The 21,558-nt window shown below is 42.0% G+C and overlaps 1 protein-coding gene across 3 annotated transcripts; it reads left to right on the plus strand.

Moving 5' to 3' along the window:
* The first annotated feature begins 1,807 nt into the window (after positions 1-1,807).
* LOC122736459 (zinc finger protein 501-like) lies at positions 1,808-19,252 on the plus strand. Of its 3 annotated transcripts, XM_043978698.1 has the most exons (5): positions 1,808-1,908; positions 12,912-13,003; positions 13,553-13,679; positions 14,252-14,365; positions 16,062-19,252. In XM_043978698.1, the coding sequence occupies exons 2-5, from the start codon at positions 12,971-12,973 to the stop codon at positions 17,210-17,212; spliced, it is 1,425 nt and encodes a 474-aa protein (XP_043834633.1). In that variant the 5' UTR covers positions 1,808-1,908; positions 12,912-12,970; the 3' UTR covers positions 17,213-19,252. The 3 variants fall into 3 exon arrangements, with proteins under 3 accessions (XP_043834633.1, XP_043834632.1, XP_043834634.1); XM_043978697.1 differs by lacking the exon at positions 12,912-13,003 and having other exon boundaries at positions 1,855-1,908; XM_043978699.1 differs by lacking the exon at positions 1,808-1,908 and having other exon boundaries at positions 11,786-13,003.
* Positions 19,253-21,558: the final 2,306 nt, after the last annotated feature.

Here is a 21,558-nt window from a genome sequence, read left to right on the forward strand (position 1 = left end):
TATTAATCCCTTTTTGCCTCCTACATCAGTCTCAGAGTACAGATTGAGACATAATTTTTAGACATAGCTGTTGAGAAATTTTATTTTGTTTATCTATGTGTTTATAACAGGAGTTTTGTTTTTCTTGCTTTCTTTAATGTGGGGAGTGAGGGAGAGAGAGAGAGGAAAAGAGTCCCAGTCCCCTACCCAGCCCCACTCCCTTCCTTGGCTAGGGAAGAATCTTTTGAATTTGAAGCTTCTGGGAGATTTTTTTTTTTTTTTGGTGAGGCAATTGGGGTTAAGTGACTTGCCCAGGGTCACACAGCTAGTAAGTGTCAGGTGTCTGAGGTCAAATTTGAACTCAGGTCCTCCTGACTCCAGGGCCCATGCTCTATCCACTGTGCCACCTAGCAGCCCCACTTATTGGATTTCTAATTGGCATTAGTATTGTAGTAGCATCTCAGAAACAGCTGATGGCACGGTCTGCATTGGGGAACTAAGAATGCACTGAACTCTGAGGAAAGGAAAAGTCATGGTTCTGAAAGGAACCCATCAGAAAAGATATACCATGTCTACCTAATGGGAACATCTTGAAGACTCCAGCAAAAGGACTTCAAAAACTGTGAAATAAGGGTTTGCCATGTGTGCTACAAATTTGAGGCTACTTCCCCCTGATCTCTATGTATTGGTGGGAGAATGTCACAGAATCTGCAGAATTTTTAAAAAATCAATTGTTCGGGGGCAGCTAGGTGGCGCAGTGGATAAAGCACCGGCCCTGGATTCAGGAGTACCTGAGTTCAAATCCAGCCTCAGACACTTGACACTTACTGGCTGTGTGACCCTGGGCAAGTCACTTAACCCCCATTGCCCCGCAAAAAAAAAAAAATCAATTGTTCTTACATATGTGGTATAATGGATAGAGCCCTTGACTTTGAGCAAGGAGGACCCAGTTCAAATCCCGTCTCGATTATCTACTAGCTTTCTGACCCTGGGTAAATCAATTTATGTCTCAATTTTGTCACCTGTAAAATGGGGATAATAATAGCACCTATCTCCCAGGATAAAATATTTCTTAAGTGCTTTGCAAATCTCAGAGAACTATTATTATTATACCACTTTGGTAAATATCTCTGACTCAGACATTATTAACTTGGGGTCTGTGGACTTGTTTTTTACATATTCTAACAACTGTATTTCAGTATTTACTAATAATAGTGGCATTTATATAGGGCTTTAAGGTTTCAAAGTGCTTTATATATTTTATTTATATATGCTAGGTGTTAATTACAGTTAGTTTCCTTTGTGATGCTATGTATTTTACTTTATGCATTTAAAAATGCATACTCTGAGAAAAGGTCCCTAAGCTTTATTAACAAAGGGATAGGGGCAGCTAGGTGGCGCAGTGGATAGAGCACCGGCCCAGGAGTGAGGAGGACCTGAGTTCAAATTCGGCCTCAGACACTTGACACCTACTAGCTGTGTGACCCTGGGCAAGTCACTTAACCCTAATTGCCTCACTGGAAAAAAAAAAAAGATCCATGACATAAAAAAAATTAAGAACCCCTAAGTAAAAGCTAATTAAGATTGGCTAATTGATAAAGAATGATAATTGGGGAAGTGTGGAAGCATACAAAACCTCTCCTGCTCCCTCTTTCAAAAATTTTAAGAAAGCATTAAAAAATTTCAGTTTGATGCCTTTAGTCTGATCTGAATGAGAACCCCTTTATCAGTTGGCGGCAAGTAGGGACCACTCTAGGCAGAAGGAGGACTCGTCGTCTCTATGGTTTGTGCTCCTGTTAATACTTTTCAGTGGAACGGCGAGAGTCAAGCCTGCACTTCCGGTCTAGGTCCTTTTTTTTCCATGGGGCGGAACTTCCGGCGGGGATGGTATGGCTCCGTGGGCAATCTAGTCTCTTCCCACTGTGGAGGGTGAGTCCTATCCGGGCCCTGGGGGTGGGTGGGGAAGACTGAGAGAGGACCAGGGTACCTTCCCTCTCCCCTCCACCCTCCACCTTGTTCAGTGGAGTCCCGTAAGTTATGTTTGTACTTGGAACTGTGGGGAAACCACCGAGTCCCTGTTAAAAAGCCAGCAAGTTTGAAGTCAGGCTCCTGTGAGCAGAACACGTGCCGCCCCCCCCTCCTTCCCATGCTTTCCATCCCTCCCTGGCCACCCTCGGTTCTGGGTGGGGGAGCAAGCCAGGGCACACCAGGGGAGGGGGCAAGGGCAGTCATTGCTGTGGGAGGGAGAGGCTCTTGGGAATCCAGAGTGACTCCGTGATGGGGTGAGAGCGGAATGAGAGAAGAAAGAGTAGGTTATGGCATTCAAAAAAAAAAAAACAGATAAAGAGCTGGACCGGACCTCATTGGTCTAGTCTATCTCCCCTCCTATTCCATAATCGTAAACTGAGTTCTAGAGATTTCAGTTGACTGACCAAAGGTCACCTAGGAGTAAGACTGGGATTTGAACCCGGGGACTTATGTGTCTAAGGCCAGCATTCTTTCTACTGTGCCATCTTCTCCATGAAACCTTTCCTTTATTCCCCCTCCTCCCCCAGCCTTTCCCCTTGAAAATGATTTCTTCCTTTTCAAATTTTCCTAGGTCATTTGGCTCAGATCTCTCCTTTGCACCCATTATACCCTTCCTTATGCTTCATTTGTTAGTAAGCTTTTATTAATTGTTTACTATGTGTAAGGCACTCTGTATTTATGTATGTGTCATTTCCTCTTTAGTGTAATTTAAGCTCTTTGAAGTAAATTAGTCTAACATTTTTCATTGTTGTATCCCCAGTGCCCGAAATAATGCCTTCTATTAAACAGACACTTAACAAACTTTTAAAAAAATTGAATTGACTCATGCAGAGTAGTGTGAATTAGGGCTGCAAAGGTGCGATGTTTCCAGATTGTGCTAAAATCTGTTGAATGCGTAGCAGTCCTTAAAGCCCAATTCAAATGTTATCTCCTCCATGAATCAACCTCCCCTGTTACCCCAGCAGGAAAAACAAAAAACCAAAAACCCTTGGACCTTACCTAGTACTTTGTTTTGCGTCTTTCAAATGTGCCTAAGTATTAAAGTTATGTGCATGTGTATGTTATATCCCTACTACCTTCACAAGGGTAGGAACTGTCTTATTTCAACTCTGTATTTCTCCAGAGTAGTAGACGTGTAGTTCTCAGCACATAGTAGGTACACAATACATGTTGGTTGAATTGAATATTCAGGTTTAAATTATTACCAAGGCCACCTTCCCTGTTAACATCTTAGTTGTTCCCAGAGAGAGCTACCAGAATTGTGGGGTATTTTTATACTATTAGAAATTATTTCTGCATATAATAACAGGCATAGTTTTCATTAAGGGAAGAAAATGATTCTGTCATTCAGTCAACAAGTACTAAGTGTTTACTGTATGCTAGGGACTGGCCTAAGTGCTAGGGATACAAAGAAGAAAAAAAAAAACAGACTGTGATCTCTAGGAGTTTACCCTGTAATGGTGGAAACAGTATATACAAAAATCAGTAGTTACAAGTTAAATACATAGTAGTGTTAACCTGGAAATTAAGGAAACAATCAATATAGGAGAAATAAGGTCTTTAATGGGGCAGAGGAACTATAGCTAGGATTACCCTTCAGTTACAACTGGAACTATTCCCAAACAGTAAATTCTCAGTTTATCTGAAGCCCATCTATTAGCATTTCAATATCAGACCATTATTATTGTAATGGGAGAAATGGGGTACGGATTTGGGAGGGGGTTGGGGTTCTTAGGAATTCCTCTTTAAAGAATTACACCCTCTTGCACACAAAAGTAGTTAGAATAAGGTGGTAATTTATTTAGGGGGAAGGGTGGGGTGAGGGAAACCATGAAAGAAATCCTTGGACTTCTCATGGGGAGACAGGCACAAAGCACATGGCTCAGAGGTACCAAATCTCCTCGAACAGGAGGCTGGTAGGTACTTTTATAGAGGCCTGATGGGGGTGGACCATCTGCCTGTGGAAAGTTCCTTTAGTGAGGGTGGACCATCCCCCACTGGTGGTAGCTGGGAAAATTGGGTGAGGAGTGGAGGATCATCCCCCACTGGTAGTGACTAGAGGAATTGGGTGGGGGGATCCCTCTTCAGAACACAAAGGCAGCAGCCACACCCAAATTTATCTCCCTAGGGTAAGGGAGACCAGAATGAAGGGTGGAAATCCGAAGCTAGCTCAGTCTGGATTTGGTTCCACTTATCTCCCTAGGCGTTATCTGTTCTCTGGTTTAGTTTCTCAAGGAGAAGATTCCTTGATGTGCCCCAGAGAATTTCTGGGGTGCTCTGCACCCCATGACATCAATAAACTCATTTTTACCTGGTGATAAACACTGGTGACTTGAGAAGCCAGATAGTTCCCCAAATTTAAAAAGAACCTAATTAACCTTGATTTGGGATTCATAAAACCTGGATTTAAACTAATATTGAAGATCAATTCTCAACTAAAGTTTGAACAAATTTCATAAAAACAGGTAGAAATTAAATCAAGCTATAGTCTAACTTCCTCTGTGTAAATTACCTTTCTGATAATTCTACTTTGAGTGGTGATATGGTGGGAAATGGGGTACGGGTTGGGGTTCTTAGGAATTCCTCTTTAAAGAATTACACCCTCTTGCACACAAAATGTAGTTAGAATAAGGTGACAGTTTATTTAGGAGCAAGGGGAGGGAAGGGTGGGGGGAAGGAAACCATGAAAGAAATCCTTGAGATTTGGCATAAAGCACATGGCTCAGAGGTACCAAATCTCCTCGAACAGGAGACTGGAAGGTACTTTTATAGGGGACTGATGGGGGTGGCCCATCTGCCCGTGAAAAGTTCCTTTAGTGAGAGAGGACCATCCCCCACTGGTGGTAGCTGAGGGAATTGGGTGAGGAGTGGAGGACCATCCCCCACTGGTAGTGACTAAAGGAATTGGGTGAGGGGTGGCTACAGATCCCTCTTCAGAACACTAAGGCCAAAGCCACACCCAAACTTATCTCCCCGGGGTAAGGGAGACCAGAATGAGGGGTAGGAATCGGAAGCTAGCTCAGTCCGACTTGGTTCAGTTTATCTCTCTAGGCGTTATCTGTCCTCTGGTTTAGTTTCTCAAGGAGAAGATTCCTCGGTGTGCCCCAGAGAAATTCTGGGGTGCTCTGCGCTCCATGACAGTGGCAAAGAGGATTGCTAACATAGTGCAAGATAAAGGACTCAGCTTGAAAAACAAGGGACACATATAGAACATTTTAACACTAATAGCATTCTAAAAGGACAGACACAAAAACAATAATGGTAAATATTCTTTTTTTTTTTTTTGCGCGGGGCAATGGGGGTTAAGTGACTTGCCCAGGGTCACACAGCTAGTAAGTGTCAAGTGTCTGAGGCCGGATTTGAACTCAGGTACTCCTGAATCCAGGGCCGGTGCTTTATCCCCTGCGCCACCTGGCCGCCCCGGTAAATATTCTTAAGATAATTTAGCATGCACAAATTGAGCTCTCCTCTATTCTCAAAGACCTCTTAATTTGAGCCAGATCAAATTTTTTTTTTTTATAAAATTAGGCCTTTTTCTGAGGGACAAAATGTCCTATCAAAAATCCTATTTTCCTCAGACACTTAACACTTACTAGCCGTGTGACCCTGGGCAAGTCACTTAACCCCAATTGCCTCACTAAAAACAAAACAAAAATCCTATTTTCCTCCCTCTTTTTAAAGGGAGGAGAGTTCAGATTCAGATTCTCGCTTAATTGATTCAAAATGCCATTGAAAAAGGAAAAAAAAAAAAAGCAAAGTCCCACTCAGGGCCTTTAGCTGGCAGAATCAAGACCAAACTCAAAAAGGAGTGACCCCACTGTGGCCATCAGTGTTGTGGGTCAGACTTGAACTCTGCTAGCACTTGCAATCATGTGGTACATGATTTGAAAACAAAACCTGGCAGCCGTCCTTTCCAGGACCTGTTGGAGTGGCCACATATGATCCATAAAAACCTGCAGCCGTCCCCTTTGGGGGACCTGTCAGAATGGACCGATAACAAAAATCATCCATGGACATAACCAGACCCCCGACCAAAGAGCTTTTTAGGAACTCAAGCGAAAAGGACATGGGTTCTGAATTTGAGAGACCCTTACCCAGGCCAGGCCTCCAAATTTGAGTCCAGACTGGAATACAAAAGATTCCTACAGGCACCGAGCATCCGGAGGTCAAAAACGGTGGCTGGCTGGGCATGAAGTCTTCAAATCCTGGAAAGAGCCCCCATATGTTAACCTGGAAATTAAAGAAACAATCAATATAGGAGAAATAAGGTCTTTAATCGGGGCAGAGGAACTATAGCTCCTGGTATCACAAAGCTCTGAAGCTAGGAATACCCAAGATGGGAACAGAGAACAGGGTTTTTAATGGGGTAACAGAACAAAAAGGGAACCAAAAGATTGCTCCAGAGTGACATATAGCTAATTAATGTAAATGAACCTTTGACAAAAGAAATAATAGAACTGCTCCTAAATTAAGTATAGGCTACTGACTCTGAATAGAAACTACCTAATGTAGGGGGACCCTTTTTACATAATAACGTAAAGTCCTGGGAGTGAGGTGGGGAGCATTGGGAGGGGATAAGTTGCTTGGGGGAAGGTCCACAAGTCCATCTAGAGTCTGGAAATGACTAAGACAGTCAGCCCCAGGCAAATGAATTGCCTGGGAAAGAGGGGACTGGGTGGGGAATCACTTCTTAGTAAATTTTGCCGTTCTCAGTAGATAGAAAGTAGCCTTACAGGGGAAGGTGCTAGCCACTAGAGGACCAATAAAAACCTATAGGATGTAGCACTTGAGCTGAGTCTCTTAAAAAAATTAAATTTGATTCTTTTTTTGATTAACAAAGATCTACTGTCTTTTCCACCTCCCCCAACTCCCACCAAAAAACCCCACAAACAAACAACCCTCCAAAAACCCAACCCTTGTAACCAATGTGTATAGTCAAAGCAAGACAAATTCCCACATTGGCTGTATCCAAAAAAGTGTGTATTTCATTCTGTTTCCTGAGCCCATCATGTTTCTGGAAGGAAGTAGGTAGCATGCTTCATCACTGGTTCTCTGGAATCATGTTTGGTCATCATAAGGCTTTCAAAGATTTTTTTTTTAACAATATAGTTATCATATAAGTTGTTCTCCTGGTCCTGCTCACTTCACTTTACGTAGGTTCTGTCATAGGGAAAATAGGGTAGGGGGATTTGGGTAGGGGTAAGGGGTTAGGGGTTTGGCGTAGGAGTTTGGGGTCCTTAGGAATTCCTCTTTAAAAAATTACACCCTCTTGCACACAGAAGCAATTAGAATAAGATAATAGTTTATTTCCGGGCTAAGGAAGGGAAGGGAAACCATGAAAGAAATCCTTGGACTTCTTATGGGGAGAAAGGCATGGCAGAGTGTGGCTCTGAGCTACCAGTCTTCTTGAGCAGGAGACTGGCAGGTACTTTTTATAGAGGACTGATGGGGGTGACCATCTGACTGTGGAAAGTTCCTTTAGTGAGGGAGGACCATCCCCCACTGGTGGTGGCTGGAGGAGGGGTGGCTACAGATCTCTCCAGCCATCTCCTCCGGACACCAAGGCAGCAGCCACACCCAAACTTATCTCCCCTGGGGTAAGGGAAACTAGAATGTAGGGTGGAGATCCCGAAGCTAGCTCTGTCCAATCTAGTTCCACTTATCTTTTTAGGTGTGTCTGTCCCTTGGTTTAGCTTCTCAAGGAGAAGCTTCCTTGATGTACCCCAGAGAACTTCTGGGCTGCTCTGGGCCCATAACAAGTTCATTACAAGTCTTCTCAGGTTTCTCTGAAACTATTTTTCATAATTTCTTATGACACAATTATGTTCATATTCATAATTTTTTTTTCAGCTATTCCCCAGTTGATAGTTACACTCTTAGTTTTAATTTCTTTGTCACCACAAAAACTTAGTACAGATATTTTTGTTAAAATAGGTCCTTTTTCTCTTTTTTTGATCACTTCACTTTAATTTTAAAGGAAGCCAGCCTTTATTTAGGACACCCACAGTTAGTGGGCATGACATTGATGATCAATAGGCAGAGACTGAAAAGGAATGATTAGAAAGATGGGAAAAGCAACAGAGAGCAGTGGTAAAAATCCAGAGAGGAGAGAATATCCTGTAAGAAAAAGTGGTTAACAGTGTCCTGTGCTACAGAGAGATAAAGAAGGATGAGGACTAAGGAAACGCCATTATATTTGGCAATAGGTAACTTTTTTTTTTTGGCAGGGCAGTGGGGGTTAAGTGACTTGCCCAGCATCACACAGCTAGTGTCAAGATTTGAACTCAGGTACTCCTGAATCCAGGGCCAGTGCTTTATCCACTGCGCCACCTAGCTGCCCCCGGCAATAGGTAACTTTGAAGAGAGTTGTTTCAGTTTAATGATGGAAGAAGGGAATCAGCATTTATTTTAAGCACCTCCTAAGTGCCAGGCACCATGTTAAGTGCTTTACAAATATCTCATTAGGAAGAGAATGAAGAGAGGAAGTAGAGGCATCTCATATAGATAGTTTTTCCCCCCTAAGAGTTCAGCTCCTTAGGGGAGGAGAGATATAAGACAATAGCTGAAGGGTGATAGGATCTGGTGAGGATTTTCTAAAGGGATAGACTTGGGTGTATTTAAGGGTAGCGGGAAGGAACCAGGAAATAGGGAGAGACTGAAAGTTATCAAAAGAGTAGAGATGACAATGGGGGCAATCTGCTGAAGAAAATGGAGGTGATGAGATCAAAGATTGGGGGATTGGCCTTGGCAAGCAGAAGTCACTTCATCATAAGACTAGAGTGAGACAGTGGGGAACAATGTCAAAGGGGTGTGAGAAGAGGAGGAAGGAAGAAGGGGTTCAGTGGGTGAATGACCCTTAGTTTTGTGAGGGCCAAAATTTGATATACGGAGTGTTATTTGGGTGATTCGCCTTAACATTGGGGTCTCGGAATATGAGGGACCTTTTAGGTTTAACCCTCCCCTCTGAACTGCCTTTTTTAGATATTTTTCCCAGGCCAATAAGAAAGGAGCCTCTAAGCTTTAGTTCACAAAAGGATCAGATTTTATTACTTGGGAATTAATTAAACAACAAAGGTGAAACTAATAAAAATCAAAGATAAGGAAATAGGAGAATAGAAATACAGAGAAATGCTCTTAACTCTAAACTTAGCCTATTAGGGTTTTTCATAATTAAACTCACCAAACACCTGAACAGCCCAATAGTTTAAGGTTGCTCGGGAGCCACACCAAGAGCACGAATATGTGCTGCCAGCACAAGAGCCCAGAAGCAGCCTGCCTCCCTTCAGGGAGCATTCAATCTCTCCTCCCCCAAAAGGGGAGGTCCTTCAAAAGCTGCCTTTCTCAGTAGCAAATGTAACCTCGGGGTGGGCCAGGTGTGAGTTAGCTAAAAACGGGAATATTAATCTTTACCACAAATAATTTTTACCACAGTTTTTCAGTGATGTGCAAGGCAAGGTCCTCAGCTGAGAAGGTGTGTGGAGGGAGTGGTAGAGAAGGCTGGAGGAGAGACAAAAAGGTTTGGGTCAACTGAGGTGGTGAGTGGGGTAGGGGGAATCTATTAGAGAACAGTAGGATTACCTTTCTGTAATAAGGGTCCATTTGAGACTAGTAGCATAAATTTTTTTTTTTGTTTTGTTTTGTTTTTTTTGAGGGGCAATTGGGGTTAAGTGACTTGCCCAGGGTCACACAGCTAGTAAGTGTTAAGCGGATTTGAACTCAGGTACTCCTGACTCCAGGGCCGGTGCTCTATCCACTGTGCCATCTAGCTGCCCCAGTCAGGAAGACTCTTCTTCCAGAATCCAAATCTGGGCAAGTTGCTTAACCCTGTTTGCCTCAGTTTCCTCATCTGTAAAATGAACTGGAGAAGGAAATAGCAAAAGACTCTAGTATCTTTGCCAAGAAAACCCCAAATGGGGTAATGAAAAGTTTACCATAACTGAAATGACTGAACAACAACTTTGTAAATAGGCTATCAGTAAACCACAAAATAGTGTTAGGTCTTCTGTGTGCCAGACTCTTCCCTCTGGCCATCAAATATCAAGCATTTATTAGGTGCTTATTATGTGCCAGGGACTGTGTTAGATACTGTGGACGTAGAAACAAAAGTGAGACAAAGGCAAAATTTTGCCTTTGAAAAGCTTACATGGTATACAGTAACAGCAATATTGTTCGATGAAGAATTGTGAATGACTTGGCTATTCTCAGCAATACAGTGATCCTAGACAATCCCAAAGGACCAGTGATAAGGCATAAATTCCACCTCCAGAGAAAGAACTGATATTGATTGAATAGTCATTTTTTACTTTCTTTCATTTTTTTCTTTTATACTAAATGACTAATATGAGAATGTTTTATATATTGGACATGTATAACCTATATCTGATTGTTTACTGCCTGAGGGAGGAGGGAGAGAGATAGAATTTGAAGCTCAAAACTTTCAATAAAAATGTTTATTAAAAAAAAATAAAGACAAGCTTACAGTCTATCTAGAGGAGAAGGCATGTACATATAGGAATTAGTATGAAATAGATACAAAATAGTTGTTATTTGTCCTTCCTTCTCTAAGAGAACCATGACATCCAGAGGTAATGTCATGACTGAGTAAATTGGATTTAAGTGAGGGAGTCACCAGCCTCACTCACTCCTCCAGAGCCATCTGGGTCCAGTGGCAAGGTATATATCAGGACAACTGGAGATGGCTCCAGATGTTTGAGACAATTGGAGTTAAGTGACTTGCTTAGGGTCACACAGCTAAGTGTCAAGTGTCTGAGGCCAGATTTGAACTCATGACCTTCTGACTATCCTGTGCCACCTAGCTGCTCCAGATACCATATAGTAATTTTGGAGGGAAGACTTTAACAGCCAGGGAGGTGAGGAAAGGCCTCACTTAGAAAGTTATTCTTAAGTTGAACCATGAAGGAAACTAGAGATTCCAAGGGACAGCAGGAGGAGGACAGATATTCCAGTGAGGGCTGTTTATGAAGCACAGTCAAAAGGGCCATTTAACTGAACAAGAATGTGTGAACAGGATTAGTGGGTGATGAGGCTGGAAAGGTAGATGATAGTCTTTTTTGGCAAGGCAAGGCAATGAGGGTTAAGTGACTTGCCCAGAGTCACACAGCTAGTTAAGTGTCAAGTGTCTGAGGCTGGATTTGAACTCAGGTCCTCCTGAATCCAAGGCCAGTGCTTTATCCACTTACGTCACCTAGCTGCCTCTAGATGATAGTCTTTTAATGTGAAACAGGTGTTTTGTTTGCTCCTCAAGGAAAATACCTTTGAATGGTGTGGGGGGGATCAGTGGAGTGAAGAGAGACCTGAGGCAGGGAGACCAATTACGAGGCCTACAGTAATACAGGTGAGAGGTGAAATGATAGTAGCTACATGAATGGAGAGAAGGGACAAATGAAAGAAATGTGGAGGGAGAAATGACAAGATTTTGCAGCTGATTGTGGAGTGAGTAAAAGTCAGGAGTTAAGGATGACACTAGGGCTGTGAATCTGGGTGACTGGAAGAATTATGCTCATAACAGAAACAGGAAAATCTGGAAGAAGAGTGGATTTGGGGAAGATTGAATTATGGAGAAGAATTCTAGGCTTGAGGCAGTGAGGCTAGGTCTCCTGCAGGGAACTTGGGAAAGGAGGAAGGTATAATTTCTTTTGTTTTTGTTTGTTTTTTCAGGGCAATGAGGGTTAAGTGACTTGCCCAGGGTCACACAGCTAGTTAAGTGTCAAGTGTCTGAGGCCGCATTTGAACTCAGGTCCTCCTGAATCCAAGGCCAGTGCTTTATCCACTGCGCCACCTAGCTGCCCCCAGGAAGGTACAATTTCTGAAGAGGTCAGAGAATCCATCTTGTTCCTGACTGGATTGACCAACTGTGACCCGAGAACAGGGGGCAGAAACATCCTAACTGAGCACAGATGGGACCCTGAGCCCAAACACAACTGAGGAAGACATTGGGGCAGCATTGCACAAGGGGATGGGGGTGTGAGACTAGGGAGAAATTAATGTAATCTTGGGCCTGTACCTGGTTGAAGGAGGGGATTGAAGAAGATGAAGAGACTCATCTTTGTGAACTTTCCCATTGGTGTAGTAGTAGATCTCTCCTCAGGGCGGGGCAGTGCATGATAACCCCTTCTAACCCCTTCATAGGCCTTTTCCTTACCCTGTGTTTTTCGGATTTCTCCAGTATTCTCTAACTCTTGCCTGAGACATCTGACCTGGGTGGTTCTGCAACTCTTGATGGAAGGAGATGATGGCCCTGGTCAGACTTTACCAAAGATCTGAAAGTGTCCTGATTGAGGACTGGGTTACACTGCATTCAGGGCTTCATTTTGCCTGGAGAAGAAATGCCTCTAGGAGGGTGATGAAGAATAAAGTTGGGGAGGTGGGAAAGGGGCCAATTCATTGAAGGGCTTTTCCATATTTATTTAAGCATAAACAACTCCTTTCACATAAACAGTAATAGATACACAATTGCAAGGGGGTAACTAGAATCAAACAAGGGAGTTGATAAATCTTAAAAATAGATTTGAAAGAGGGCATAGAATGGTCTTGGCACAAAAGAAAGTTAAATTTTCTGTGATTTCTGTACTTCTTGCTTTCCAGTTAACACATACACTGCCCTCATCCAGAGATGTTGGCTTCCCTTGCTGACTTGCTGCATTCTGCATGGTTTATAGTATTCACATGCACTTACGTTCACGGTGGTCAGGGTGAACAGTGGGTCACATGTACATATGCACACAGACACATTTAAAATGTTGTGACAACAGAGGGAGCAGGAAAGGATTGTCCTTGTGTCTCTGGTTGGACCCAGAGAGGGCTAAGAAATTTTAGGGTCAGATACTAGTTGGAAAGTTAGGGTGGGTCAGGTATAGTCTCCTCATGATCCTTTCCCTCTCCAGTTCCATCTGCTCCCCAGGTTTCTGCTTGTGCCTCTAAGGGGAGGCTAGAAGACAAGGCAATGGCAGCTGAGCTCCTATCAGCCAGAGCCCAGGTGAGCTATCTTTCCTGCAAAGTCATTGCTAGCACTCCTAAGCTCCCTCATAGGCTTAGTTCCTTTCCTAAACCAAGCACTTCTCTTCTTCCCATGGGTTAGACCTAACCATGAGTTATTTTGTATGGACTCTATCCTTTTGCCTGCCAAATCCACCTGCACAGAGTCTGTAAACCTGCGTCACAGGATTTGAAGATACAGTCCCTCTGAGTTACTGTACCTGAAAAAGGAGGTTTGGAACGAGTAATCTCAATCCATTGTGGGGGAGGTGGGGTACTATTTGTAATACTCCTATACCTACCAAGTGTGTACATCTTGTCAGTCCTTTTTTGAGAAGTGAGTTTCATTCACAAACAACCCTTATACTCAACATAGACGCATGCTTGTATTACTTAGGTTCATAGATAGCAGCATTCAGATATTAATAAAATGCACACATTTGACATAGTGAGCACTCCTAGACATGCATACTTGCCTATAATCTTCCTACTACCATGTCCCCTACCTTGGGACAGTCCCTAGGACTACAACAGGAGGGTCTCATTTCAGGCATTGGTGACTTTTGAAGATGTGGCTGTATACCTCACCCAGCAGGAGTGGGCCTGCCTGGGCCCTGCTCAGAAGTATCTCTACCGGGATGTGATGCTGGAGACCTATAGGAATATTATCTCATTGGGTAAGGTGTCCTTCTTAGGACTCGAGTCTGACTCTCATGATTTCCTATATCGTAAATAACTATAGGGTCTTAAGGAACTAGTTGGGTTTGGGCTCCAAACAAGGATCAGAAATTCCTAATTCCATCTTGGCTTAGGAACAGAATGTTTTTGCTTCCTTTTCCCAGGCCATAAGGTTCATGCAGAGAAGAAAAGGGGTATTTCTTTCAAGCTTTCTTTGAGTCTGAATCTTCCCTCTCTTCTATCTTCCTTGTTGTATAGGTATAGGAAAGGTCCAATAGTGACATCCTTAAAAGTGGGAGTGTTCTACCCTACAAATGGAGAAAGGTTACATGCTGGCTCTTCTATGCCTAAATCACAAATTCGCTGGCCCCCCCCCCCCCCCCCCCCCCGTTCCTGAGGGGGATACAACTCTGGGGCCCCTGCCCCAGGGTGCATATTTCTTCCTTGGCCTTTCCTGCCATGCCCTCCGTAGATCTTTCCCTTCTTCCACTTGTTTGTCTGTACATACGACTAGGACAGCCCCCTATAACCAAGAAAAACCACTCTGCCCCATTTCCTTCTCCATAATCAGGATTTCCAGTGTCCAAACCCGTTGTGATCTCCCAGCTGGAGCGAGGGGAAGAACCATGGGTCCTGGGCATGAAGGTAGCTGAGGGGAGAAAGGTTCTGAGAGGCAACTGTTCAGGTGAGTGAGATAACTTTTCCTTCATTCAGTGATTGAATAGGCATTTACTGGGCTCCTTCTATGTACTCTTTGGGGTATTTAGGTTTTTCAAACATTTCAAAGTGGAAGATATAGTTCCTGCCTCCTCCAAGTTGGCCCCACCCTCTCCTGTCTCTTCTGGGATCTTGTCTCTTTCATTTTTAGTTTCTCCTTATCCACAGTAATTATCAGGTCAGTGTGTATATACTACTTAGTGACTTTTCTTGTGTAATTTCAAATTAATCTCTAGATTAGTTGGAACAATTTGCAGCTCCACCAATTGCATATTAAGATTTTGTGTTCCCAGAGACCCTCCAACATTATGTTTTACCCCTTACCCCTTTTTAAGTGTACTCCATCCTGGGCCAAGAGCCTGTCATTCCCACATTATTGACTGGTCACCCCAGACAGAAATGTTATCTTCTATTAAACTCCTATAACTGGTGCTATTCATATATCACTTGTTACACAGTGACTGCATTGTATTGGGCTTATTTTTGCTTATGTCTGTGGAGATACATGGAGCTTCTGTTGGTATGAAGACCTGGAGATACTTCTTGACCTTCAGTCAGTGTACAGAAGCTCCATTTCTTCCTTCCCACTAACTATAGATTTTGACCTTCCTGATTTCCTATCTACCCTCTTCCTCACCTCTCCACTATCACCATTTGTCCTTCCATATAGAGTCTCCTCTTCCCAGACTCACTTCTCCCCCCCCCCTTTTTTTTTTGGTGTGTGTGTATGTGTGGGGCAATTGGGGTTAAGTGACTTGCCCAGGGTCACACAGCTAGTAACTGTCAAGTGTTTGAGGCCAGATTTGAACTCAGGTCCTCCTGAATAAAAGGCTGGTGCTTTATCCACTGTGCCACTTAGCTGACCCCTCAGACTCACTTCTAAGCAAGAATTCTTGCTCTTCATCCTCCTTCATCCCCTCCCCTCCCAGTTTCACAAATAACTCCTCTGGATGTTTTTTTTACTACTTATCACAACATGGGCATAAATCCTGATATAGATAACAAACCTAGGTAAGAGGCAGGAAGGCTTAACTAGCCTTCAGAATAGCTACTCTTGGGCTTTGAATGGTAACTGGGTTTGAGCCTCCCCCCTTTTAGACTCCTTTCACTGACCTCTTAATTCTTCATCCTGGGGCTCAGCTACATGTACTTTATTTTTTATTCCCAGGGCTTATTTCTTTCATCTTTTAGGTCCCCATCCCTTCTCTCTCTCAAGAAGATCCCTAATGAGACAATAGTTGTTAATTGCCTGTCCCTTGTTCCCAAGAGTAAGATTTATTTACTTCTCAAAAGCCACCCTCCCCATAATTTCCATATCTGTCTCCTTCAAAGAATGGTCAAGTTAGGTCATTTACTGGCAATCTTCTATTAAAGCATAAGTTCTTTGAGAGCATGTACCCTCAGTTGCATATACATGTTTGTCTGCTGTAAAATTTGGGGCACACATAGGTTTTCTTTTTTGTTTTTTTTTTGGTGAGGCAATTGGGGTTGTGACTTGCCCAGGATCACACAGCTAGTAAGTGTCAAGTGTCTGAGGCTGGATTTGAACTCAGGTCCTCCCGAATCCAGGGCTGGTGCTCTATCCACTGCGCCACCTAGCTGCCCCACACATAGGTTTTCAATGAATTTTTGTTAAATGAATGAATTAATATCTTTTGTTTTAGATTGTGAGACCAGGAACAAGAAAAAGGAATGGACTCCAGCACAAGAACTTTCTGAAGAAAAGCAATCAAAGAGGGAAATATTGGAAATACTCAGAGAAAATATTACCCAGCCATCCAACTTTCATAATACCTGTGAAATCAAAGGCAGTTCAGTGAGACCTCAGAGGAATGCTACTGGAAAAATACTCAAGAAATCACTTTCCAGAGAACAAAGTTTCAAGCCAGTAACAGTCACCCATAGAAACAGTCCAGGACAAGTGCTCCCCAAATTTAGTGAATCTGGGAGAAGCTTCAGTATTAACTCAAAGAGTATTTCTCCAGGAGAAAAGCCTCATCAATACGATACAAATGGACAAAATTCCCAACAGCATCCTGACCAGAGAGTCCGTATAGGGAAGAAATACTATAAATCTAATATATGTGAGAAAACATTCAGGCAGAACTCAAACCCAATTGAACAGCAGAGTATTAACAATGGGAAAAAATCCTATCAATGTAATGAATGTGGGAAAATCTTCTTTGTAAGCTCAACCCTTATTCAGCACCAGAGAATTCACACAGAAGAAAAACCCTATGAGTGTAAAGAATGTGGAAAAACTTTCAACCGTAGTTCTAATCTTAACCAACACCAGAAAATTCACACTGGAAAAAAACCTTTTAAGTGCAATGAATGTGGTAAAGCCTTCTATCAGCAGTCTAATCTTACTCAACATCAAAGAAGTCACAGTGGAGAGAAACCTTATAAATGTATGGAATGTGGAAAAGCCCTTAGTACAAAATCTTCCCTTATTCAACACCAGAGAATTCACACTGGAGAGAAACCCTATGAGTGTAATGAATGTGGGAAAACCTTTGTTCGGGGCTCTAATTTTATTGATCACCAGAGAATTCACACTGGAGAGAAGCCCTATGAGTGTAATGAATGTGGTAAAGCCTTCTCTCAGCACTGTAACCTTATACAACACCAGAGAATTCACAGTGGAGAGAAACCTTATGAATGTCATGACTGTGGGAGAGCTTTTGTTGCACTTGCACATTTGATTCAACATTATAGAATTCATACTGGAGAAAAACCCTATGAATGTCATGACTGTGGGAAAACCTTTCGTGCAAGCTCATACTTTCTTCAGCATTGTAAACTACATACTTAGAAAACTTATACATGCTAGTAGGAAAGCATTTAGTGAACATTCATCTCATTCAAAATCAAAGAATTCAAAGTGGAGAGAATTTAATAAATATTAAGCATCTACTATTGGTAAAACTGTGCTAAATGCACAGAAAACATAAGGAACTTGCATTATATTCACAGGTGAGGAAAAACAAAATAATTAAAGTAGGAAGGACATTAACAACCTTTGTATTCCTAGAGCTTTACACATAGTCAACCTTTAATAAATGCTTGTTGACTGACCAAAAAACAAACAAAATCAACCAACAAAATCTGTCTATTTCTATGAATATATATACTTTCACTCGTAGCTGTGATCCTAGCAAATATCAGCTAGTTCACACTATGGACAAAGCAAAACTGGGAAAGAAAGTCTCCCTTCAGTACATCAGAGACCTTGTGTGTGTGTATCTAGTATGGGAAAGCTTTTTGTCAGAACTCTTCACTTTATAAACCTTAAGAGAATCAATATGAAAGAAAATTTGAATGGAATGAATGAAGGAATCTTACTCCTTATCTTATAACTTACTCAGAATCATGGAATTTACCTAAAAGAAATAATCAGTGAATATGTTAAAGTCTTGGATATAAGCTTATCCTTTTTTCAACAAAAAGTCTGAACAGGGCCTTATAATAAATCTCTCTGAACTCTGCACGCAAAGGGTATTTTTGTATTTGAATCACATAGCAGGAACAAAGAGAATGACTTTCCTGTCAAATGGGATGAGGAGGGCGGCTAGGTGGCATAATGGATGAAGCACTGGCCCTGGATTCAGAAGAACCTAAGTTCAAATCCGACCTCAGACACAACACTAGCTGTGTGACCCTGGGCAAATTACTTAACCGTCATTGCCCCACCAAATAAATAAATAAACAAATAAATGGGATGAAGAAAGGGAAAATGGCAGTTCTATCACAACGTGAAGCAGAAAACAAGTCATTTTTGGAGTCAGTTGGGGGATGGAAAACTCTTAAGGATGAAATTCTGTATTTTAATGAAGAAGAAAAGAGGAGATGTCCAAAGAAACCTATATGGATATACAAGGAACCTATCAACAACTTAAATTTTTGAAAAGACTTGTATAAAAGATGAAAGAGTCCATAAGGGAAGATGAATAGGAAAGCGTGGATAAGTCCATTACAACATGTTAGGAATGTCAAACGTTGGAGGCCAACAAGAAATACAAAAGGGAAAAAAGGGAAAGGGAGTTTTCTTTAACTGTATTAAGGGAAAGATTGACAGATATATACTTGGAGTAGATAGTTAATAGGAAGCTGGAACCCAGAGTAAGTAAGTAAATAGTGAGAACACCTAGCTTCCCTTTAGGAACTTGGCAAAGACACACTACATCCCAAGTTACCAAGAGAACTGGTGAATGTGGTTGTTGTCTGTCACTAATTTCTGAAAGAGAAGCATTATAGGACTGATAAAATGTCTTTTCAAAAGAAGAGAGTAGGTTCTATAAACTATACTCCAGTGAACTTGACTTTGATTCCTGAATAAATTCAAGAACAAATTTTTAAAGGGATGATTTATGAACATGTAGAAAAGGAGGTGATGATCTTGAGGAACCAGCATAGCTTCATAAAGATTAGATTATATCAGATAATCCTCATTTTCCATTTTGACAGGGTTATTAGACTGGCAGATAAGGAAAATATCATTAATTGTTTGCCTTTTTGATAAAGTCTTATGCTGCCTTTGTAGCAAAAGAGAGAAATGGGTTGCATAGTAGTTCATTTAAGTGGATTAAAAACTGGGACCAAAGAGGAGTCTTAGATGACTCAATGTCAGCTTAGAGGGAGGTTCCTAGTGGAGAGCTTTGTGTAATTGCTTGACCTTTGTTCTTTAACTTTTTTTTTAATCATTAGTAACTCAGATAAAGACATAGATGGCATGTTTATCGAATTTACAGATGATGCAAATGTGGGAGCTATAGCTAACATGTCAGTCAATGTTAGGATCCAAAAAGATACTGACAAACTAAGATGATGGACCAAATCTACTAAGATGATTTGCCGGGGGTGGGGGGGTGGGAGGGGTGTAGAGCAGATTTAATTGGCAGATTGATGTAGACCCCTAAATTTGGATCCCTACATTTAGAGTAGGGATTCTTAACCTGGGATCTGAAACAAATAACAAAAAAAGTTGGTCACTATTTCAATATAATTGGTTTCCTTTGTAATTTTTTCTTTTTTCTTTTTTGTGGGGCAATGAGGGCTAAGTGACTTGCCCAGGGTCACACAGCTAGTAAGTGTCAAGTGTCTGAGGCCAGATTTGAACTCAGGTCCTGAATCCAGGGCTGGTGCTCTATCCACTGCTCCACCTAGCTGCCCCCAATTCTGTATTTTCTGCATTTAAAAACATTGAGAAGAGGTCCATAGATTTCCTCATACTGCAAAAGGGGTCCGTGACACCCCTGATTTGGAGTTTCTTGGCACATTAAGTGATTTGTCCAGTGTCACATGGGATATCAGAAGTGAAACTTGAATCCAATCTTCCTGACTGAGGTTTGCAAGCCCCTGTTGTCTCTCCATATGAAATTTAGTAGAGACAAATGTAAATTCTATACTTAATTTAAAAATTCAGCTTGACAAATACAGGATAGTTGAGATAAAGCTAGACAATTCTCTAAAAAAGACAGTAGTGTACTCTAAACTTACTGGAAGTCAAGAAGTACATCCAGATGACACAGCAGATAGAACGTTAGATTTGGAATCAGGCGGACCTGAGTTTAAATCCTTGCTCAGATGCTAGTGTGTGATACCGGACAAGCCACTTAACCTTTCCAACTCAGTTTCCTCATCTGTAAAATGGGATAATAAAAACATTTCTCTGCATGTGTAGAAGAAAACAATTGGGGAAAAGACTTCATTACCATAGCAACAAGCCAGCCATGAAGCCAAAATACTATTTTAAGCTCTTTTTCTTCTCAGCCTAAGCCACACTTTGAGAAGTACATAAATCATAACAATAAAAATTCTGCCTCATGTACCTCAGGAGCCACCAGCCAAAATGAAAGTCCCCACAATTTAGATAACTCTTGTGCTTTCAGTCTGTTTCCTTTGTGAGTAAGAAATGACAGAGGTAAACTGAAACAAGATTTCCAGGCACTACAACAATTTATTAACAAAACTGTTAGTAAAGTGAGTCACTAGCCATCTCAGCAAAGTATAGAACCCCAAAAGAATGAGAAAGCCCCTTTTTATTGAGATGTAAGAAAGGAGTTATGGGTGGTTAGGGAATTTCACAATTGGCACAGCTGGGAAAGATGGGTTGGCCTTCTGGTGTTCAGGCCTTCGGGTTGTGCCCAGATCTGGCAATTAAGGAATGTTAATACCTTTTGGGACCCAGCTGCCTAGAAAAACAAAACCATCCCAATCAGGTTCCCCACCCACCTTTGACCTCCCCTTTGGCAATTTTGCTAAGGAGACCGGAGAACATGAGAGTTGCCCCTGGGGAGGGAGGGCCTAGCTCAAGCTTGTCCTCTGCTTTTCTATAAATTGAGGCAAGGGCTCTAGGTTAGCTAGCAAGTACCCTGGGGACTGGGGTACTTGACCAATCCTTTAGAGACTACCTTGTGAGCTAGACTAAGAGATGGGTTTTTTGACAAAATGGGGGAAAAGCTGGATTACAGGGTAATATTAGTTATCAAATGACAGCATAATATTAATTCCTCACCCTTTTGTTTGTATACCTTGCCCAGTTGCTCTCCTTTTTCTCTAGCTTCCTATTCACAATAATGAAACACAAATCAGAAGCAGCTAAGATCTAGCACTTTATGTGACCAGACGTTAATACCAATTAGAAATGTAAACTTTCGGGGCAGCTAGGTGGTGCAGTGGATAAAGCACCAGCCCTGGATTCAGAAGGACCTGAGTTCAAATCCGGCCTCAGACACTTTGTGTGACTTTTGGCAAGTCACTTAACCCTCATTTCCCTGCAAAGAAAAAGAAATGTAAACTTTTAAAAACAGGAAAAATGTGGACTTCACAGCTGAGAAATTGGTGCCTTACTGTTTATTATAAGTTTGGAGCCCAGGGGGAAAAGTTCAGTCCAATCTAGACATACCTCCTCTCTAGGCAAGATTGAATATCATTTATACCAGTAATTCACTGAGCCTCTGCTCATCCCTTTTGTTCCACTTGTGGAGGTTTTTCCCCATGAGAAGGAATGGTTTAGCGGGCAGCTAGGTGGCTCAGTGGATAAAGCACCGGCCCTGGATTCAGGAGAACCTGAGTTCAAATTTGGCCTCAGACACTTGACACTTATTAGCTGTGTGACCCTGGGCAAGTCACTTAACCCTCATTGCCCTCAAAAAAAAA

Source organism: Dromiciops gliroides, chromosome 1 (genome assembly GCF_019393635.1).
Source record: "Dromiciops gliroides isolate mDroGli1 chromosome 1, mDroGli1.pri, whole genome shotgun sequence".
Classification (NCBI taxonomy): domain Eukaryota; kingdom Metazoa; phylum Chordata; class Mammalia; order Microbiotheria; family Microbiotheriidae; genus Dromiciops; species Dromiciops gliroides.